General features: G+C 36.3%; 1 protein-coding gene across 1 annotated transcript; it reads right to left on the reverse strand.

The window, feature by feature from the left end:
• Positions 1-2,842: 2,842 nt before the first annotated feature.
• LOC107153275 (vasculin-like) lies at positions 2,843-4,755 on the reverse strand (the record flags this gene model as incomplete). The annotated part of the gene is made up of 2 exons (XM_048799522.1): positions 2,843-4,126; positions 4,212-4,755. Coding segments are annotated over 2 exons (1,488 nt in total), but the record flags the coding sequence as incomplete, so codon positions are not given.
• Between the last annotated feature and the right edge of the window lie 2,329 nt (positions 4,756-7,084).

Raw genomic sequence — 7,084 nt, forward strand, 5'->3', positions numbered from 1 at the left:
GACCTCAAGGAGAGCATGTCCTATTGCATGCGGGTTAGACGCATCCACTCCCCGCCCCACGAAAAAAGGCGTCGGCTGATATGGTCTCGGATCTGGGGAAGGGCCCTCCTTAAGACTGAGCCATACTATGCAGCCACTTCTGCACAGTGGGATAGGACCTCTACTCTCGCCTGTATTGTTTTAAGAAAACAGAAAGGGGAAACCTTGTTGCGTTGTTGCGCGCGACTTCTTGCCCGCAAGAAAGACGCAACCCAAGAATCTTCTTTCAACAACTTTATTCAGGCCCCTGATAGTTCTTCTTCTCCCTCGGATGCCCCTCCCAGCCTTAATAAAGCATCTCAAGCCCCAATGCAAAGCAGCCACGTGGAGCTTTCTCATAGAGTGATGAAAAGTCATGCGCCAACTCTCCCAAACAAGGAGTTGTTTGTCACAGACCACAGCGGAGCCAGCGCCATCATGTAATGGTGACCATAATTTGCATAAACGGCAGAAGCGGCTCACCACAGAAAAAAATAAAAACAAAAAGGGCTGGAGATGTGGCTCAATGGTTAAATGGCCTGGGTTCAATCCCTGGTACCTAAATTAATAAATAAATAGTTAAAAAATTATTCCCAAACTCATCCTATAAAATTCTGATTTAATTTGCCTTAGTTATAACAACAGTTTTTTAGAAATATCTTTTCAACTTATAAAAAAAAAACTTTTAAAGTATCTTCAGGTGGAGATGTTGTACAGTCTTAGTTAAGAACTATTAAGGTAGGTAAATTTGGGATGTAATCAATAGACTGAGAAATCTCAGGAGAATTGCACATTTGAGGCCAGCCTGAGCAATTTAGTTTAGAGAAAGTCTCAAAAAATAAAAAGGCTGGAGATGTAGCTCAGAGCACCTTGAGTTCAATCCCCAGTATTAAAAAATAAAAATGAAAAATAGAGTCTCTAAGATAAAAAAGGGAGTGGAGTTTCACTGAAGGACAAACAACTTGCTAAAGTCAAAACATCTTAAACCCTGGCCAACAGTTTTGTAGAGAGCAACAGACATTCAGATAAAGAAAACAGATGTTAATGTTTTATGTTTAGAAAGTCACTGATGATCTTGAAAGAGGCAATTTCACTTATGTTGAAGAGAGCACCAATTTTGGGGAAAGTAGGAAAACAGATGATTTGTGGGGCACAGAAGAGTGAATAAAACATGCTTAAGCTTAAATTTAACTACTTTGAGAGAAGTTGATTGTCAGCATGAAGGAGCAACCAAACAAAGCCTTTTCATTTTCCTCATGGTACAGATTTACTAAACTTGAAAAGATAATAGGAATTAATGGAGAGGAAGATGGATTATTTAGGGTCAAATATCTCAGAGGAAGTGGCAGAGGTTAATATTTAGGTCACAGATATGAAGATCAACCTTGAAAAGGAAAAGTGAATTTGTCTTTTACTTCTTCCAGACAAATAGATGAGGAAATGGCTCAGGGTTTAAAGAGATGGTAGATATTTTGAATAATAGTTGTAAAAGTTTTACTAAATAATTATATTAGTCAGGTTGCCCCCTGGAAAGAACCAACAGAACATATATAGATAGTTAAGAGTTTATTATAGAAATTGTCTCATATACTTTTGAAGGCCAAGAAGACTTATAATATATTGTTTGCAAAATGGAGACCCAAGAAAGCTAGTGATGTAATTCAGTCTCAGTCCAAAGTCCTGAGAACTGGGGGAGGAGAGGTTTTAGCTCCTATTCTGAAACCAGAGGCCAGAGAGGGAGGGAGGGAGGGAGGCAGGTAAGGAGAGAGAGAGAGAGAGAGAGAGAGAGAGAGAGAGAATATGAGAATGAATGGGAATGAATTGCTCTCTCCACTTTTTTCTCTATTCCAGCCAGCTCTTAAACAATGGATGATGCCTTCCCACATTGATGAAGTTTGGCTGTATCTTATTTATTCAATCTACATTCAAAGGCTAATGTTTTTCAGAAACAACCTCATAGACACACTTACAATTGCTTTACCAGTCATCTGGGTATCTCTTAACCCAGTGAAGTTAATTCATAAATTTAAACTATCACCCCTTTTTAAACATCCAAGCATTGGGATCCTTTGCAGAGTGTAACTCTTCATACTTTTACATTTTAATGAGTGTTATAATATTCTGGTTCTAGACTGAGGAGTCACTTACATGAACAAATATGACCACATTCTTTAGCAAATATTACCTATTTTTTTCAGATATATTTTTGTTTGTGGTGGTGCTAAGGACTGGACACAGGGCCTTAATCATACTAAGTAGGCACTCTATTACTTAGCTATACCCCCACCCACTATTATTTTAAGATAATTTAACAAGGCTTTACTTTAAGTGCTTTGAACAACATTTCCATTTAAAGCTGTCTTTAAATTCTCTACAACTTGAAATTGTTTTTCTTAGCTAAGGATGTTTAAATTTCTTTCTTCTAGAATTCTTCAAGTGAGGCAAGGTTTTGGTCTAGGCTTAAAAAGAGAAATGTATTAAAAGCAAATGAAGATAAACAGATGATTTGTAACCACTGAGAACATATTGGGGTCATGCAGGTATAGTCATGGGGGTGTGGCTCAAATACAGAATTATAGCAGATATTAACCTTTCTTGATCCTCCTGATCATGGGACATGACAAAGTTTAGCTGTTTGTGTCTGGCTTATTTCACTTAACGTAATGACCTCCAGTTTCATCCCTTCTAAAAATTTGTAGTTGTAGATGGATAGAATCATTTTATTTTATTTATTTATTTTTATGTGGTGCTAAGGATCAATCCCAGTGCCTCACACATCTTAGGCAAGGGCTCTGCCATAGAGCCACAGCCCTAGCCTCATTCATTTTTTTTTTTTAAACATTACACAATTTTTTATTATTAAATGAGAAAATCTCATTTGTTACATCGTCACATTGCTAGTCAGAGAAATGCTGCAGTGATGAAGAAAGTCAATGTTGGATCAACCAAAGTCCTCATTTCTACAACATTCATTTACAAAGAAATAATGTTCAACCCAGCCCAACAAAACATTCTTGGTTTTCTTCATATTGAAGTCCCCCCAAAAAATCATCTTCTAATGGGGTATTTCACTACATAAATTATAGTTCTTCATTTTTACAATTCACCCCAAACTGTATGAGAGATGTATCACACTAAAAATTCTAAAGCTGTTAGGAAATCCTTCACACATCATCATCATCTGATGTGTCACTGCTACTTGTCTCTGTGTCATCATTCTCAATTGTGGGTTTGAAAGTGCTGTTTTTCCAGGGTCCAAACTTGAAGTCACAGATCAGGCCATTTTTCAAAATACCATTTTTTCTCAGACCATTCTTCTGCAACTGTTCACTAATAACTTGGAATTCTCTCATTTCATCCTCAGTTAAGGGAGCACATGTTTCATCATTTTCACTGTCTTCCTGCCAGCCCATTTCCTTTAACAATCTGTGTTCTGCCTCAAGTGAACTGGAAAGAACATCAGTTTGTGGAAAGGTTGAAGACCGAATGATCTGTTGGGAAATCACTGAGGCATTGCCATTCTCTTGTGGAATTTCATTTTCATCAAAGTTTCTGTTTATATCCCTTTCTTGGTGAGTACTATTGCTGTTATGCAAATTAAATGAGTCTTCATCCTTCTCTGAGCCAGCATGGCTTTCATCTTCATGTTCTTCTTCTACTCTGTCCCTTTTCAATGCTTTCAAAAATTCACTCTTCTTATCAGTGCGCATTCGTGTCAGTTTGGTTAGACGAGGCTGCTGATTAAGTTTGTCAACAGGTGAAGAGGAATTTGAAGGATTACACTCTTTCACTGAATTTGGTGATGGACTAAAATTCTTGGCAGTTGATTTAAAAGCATTAAAGTTGCCAACACCATATGAAGATTCATGAGGGAAAGAAGTCCCAACCTTATTTTCTTTAGTTTGGCTTTTCCACTGTGTAGGTTTTGTAAGTGGAGCAGCAGGTTTAGGGACTAAGCCTTTATAAACACTCGGACCAGTTCCATTCTTAACTGGCTGTGACTGAAGATTTCCTACTACAGGGAATCCAGATAGCTGTAAGTCTTTTGTATTACCTTTCTTAATGACCAGCATCCTTGGAGCTCTAGATTTAGGATTCGGAGGATATTCTTTCCTAAAATTGGATTCCTTGGAGCAAGAAATATTCTTACTGTTTCTTCATTGAGGTCCTCAGTGCAAGAATGATGGAATACCCTAAGAGAGGAGCTTGGGAGATTTTTTTGGTTGGGTATGTGTGTGTCTGGGCGTGTAGGCCCCATACACCTGCAGCTAATGATTTATTCTGATTTGGTTCTCTCTCATATTCAGGATTTAAAGATGGAAAATCCTCAGCCTCAAACTGTTTGCGTTCTCTTTTATCTTCTTTCCTTCCGGTTTCATTGTCAGGTATGTTGTTTTCATGTAGACCTTGGCTTTTTCCAGAATGGAAAATACTGCTACGAGAACGGGAATTTCCACCATGGTATCCTCCTCGATGATTTATGTTTTCAGTACCATTTCTGCCATGCGTACGCCATCCATTTTTTTCTTTCCTTCCAAAATTACCTCCATTAGAATGTCCAATACCAGAATCAAAGCCATCTGAAGAATTGTGTCTTCGATGATTCACATCATAACGATTTTCCGTCCATGAAAAATTTTCAGAATGCTTCTCAAAATTCAATGATGAAAATTCCAACAGGACTGCCCACGAAGGTGTTGGTTCTTTCTCTGTAATCTTTATGTTTTCCAGTTTGTTTTTTTATTTTGTATCCTCTGAAATATCCAAGTTCTTTGAAGATGCTTAACCTATGACTATTTGACATAGAGTTATTTCAAGTCAGCTACCCATACTTCTGTTTTAAAGTTTTCATATGACTATCTCCAGAATTAGCCAAGTTCCTCGGATTTAAGATCAAAGTCTTCTTTATTATTCCATGTACTTGTAACTGTTGTACTTATCCACTCCAGATGAAATATCCAACTTATGAGCCGAAAAGCAGAAACGAACAGAAATTTTCACATCTGAAGAGTATTCCTAAACATCAGCACATAAAAAGACACAAATAGCTATCTCAATACTACCATGCTGGTGGAAAACTGCAACATCTTAAATTTCCACGTAAGTAAAAGATAAAAAGAAAAAAACTCTGTATTCTTTCAATGTCTTCATTTAGAAAAGCTGTCCCATTGTGACATGAAAAGGGCTGAGGTCAAAAATTCCTAAAAGTTTTAATAAAGGTAAAAATAAACTGCCATGAAACTTCAGCAATACTCAAAACAGTAATTTGAAGCTGCTGAAACTACTCAGTACACAAATCAAACATATCTTACAGTTTGGCTGAAGAACAACAACAGGATGGGGGTGGGGGGGGCAAAAATATCACCAGCTGAAATACTTTTAACCACTTATATAATCCGTTTGAACCAAAATACTGAAGAAATGCCTGGGTCTCTTTTTAAGTAGTTTGTAGAATCTGTTCACTACTATCAATTCACTTCAGAGATGATTCTTGCCAATTTTAATAAACTTCAGGGGCAAAATTATCCAAAAACATTGTAATTCCAAAATGGCCACTTGAAATATCCGGGGCCTTTTACACAAAACCTAGAAGATGATCTTCATATCTGAATAATTCAATCACCTTCTGCCCCACCAGAGGTGTCCCTGGCCTGGGGGTGCCGCTGCGCTCGATCCCGGGAGGAGGTTTTCGTTACTTTGAATAACCCCTTTTGCTGCTTTTCCCTCCCCCACAACCAGTCTCAGTCCCAAAAAAAATAGCCTCATTCTTTCTAATGGCTGAATAGTATTCCATTGTGTAAACATGTCACATTTTCTTTATCCATTCATTCACTGAAGGGCATCTGTATTATTTCCATATTTTGGCTATTATGACTAGCTCTTCAGTAAACATGGAAATGCAAGTTTTTTTAATATAATGATTTTATTTCCTTTGGATATATACCCCATAGTGAAACTGGTAGATTCTATAATAATAGTAGTTCTATTTTTAATTTTTTGCAGATTACCCATACTGTTTTCCATAATGGTACTTCTTTACATTTCCATCAACAGGGTATAACAAGTTTTCTTTTCTCACATCCTTGCTAACATTTGTTATATTTAGTCTTTTTGATGATAGCCATTCTAACCAGGGTGAGAGAATATTACATTGTGGTTTTGACTTCCATTTCTATGATGATTAGTGAAACAGCATTTTTTTCATGTTCTTGTTGGGCATTTGTTATAATTTCTTTTGAGGTATGTCTCTTTAGTTCTTAAGCCCATTTTAAATAGATATTTTTGGGTGTTCAACTTTTGAGCTCTGTATGCATTCTATATATTTGTCCCCTCTCAGATGAATAGTTTTCAAATAATTTTATTCCATTCTATAGGTTCTCTTAATTATGTTATTTCCTTTGCCATGCATAAGATTTTTAGTTTGATATAATCCCATTTGTCTATTTATGCTTTCATTGCTGGTGTCTTTGGGATATTATTAAAAAAAAGATCATTTTATAGACTAATTAAACATTGGTACATATAAAGTATTCACTTTGTTACATTTATATAACATAATTTGATCATTTTCACTCCTTACCCTCCTCTCCTTCCTACATTTCTATCTTATTGGTCTTCTTTCTGCTTTCATGATGTCTTTTTTTCCAATTTGCTTCCACATATGAGAGAAAGCATGGCATTTGTCTTTCTGAGTCTGACTTATTACACTTAACAGGTACTATCCATTTTCCTGCAAAGGACAATTTAGTTCTTTATATGGTTAAATAAAACCCCATTATGTGTGTGTGTGTGTGTGTATTTTTTTTCTATATATAAAACATTTTCTCTATGTAGATACAGATGTCCCAGCATCATTTCTTTAAGATTCTTTTTCCCTACTATCTTCTTTGTACCTTTGTAAAAAAAAATGTATATATCACATTTTCTTTGTACACTAATCTGTTCGTGAACACCTAGGCTTATTCCATAACTTGACTGTTGTGATGTGTTGTAATACACTTGGGTATGCATATATCTCTAAAGTGACTTTAATACTTTTAGATAATTACCAAGGAGTGGTATACAT

This window comes from Marmota marmota, unplaced genomic scaffold (genome assembly GCF_001458135.2).
Source record: "Marmota marmota marmota unplaced genomic scaffold, marMar, whole genome shotgun sequence".
In the NCBI taxonomy this organism is placed as follows: Eukaryota; Metazoa; Chordata; class Mammalia; order Rodentia; family Sciuridae; genus Marmota; species Marmota marmota.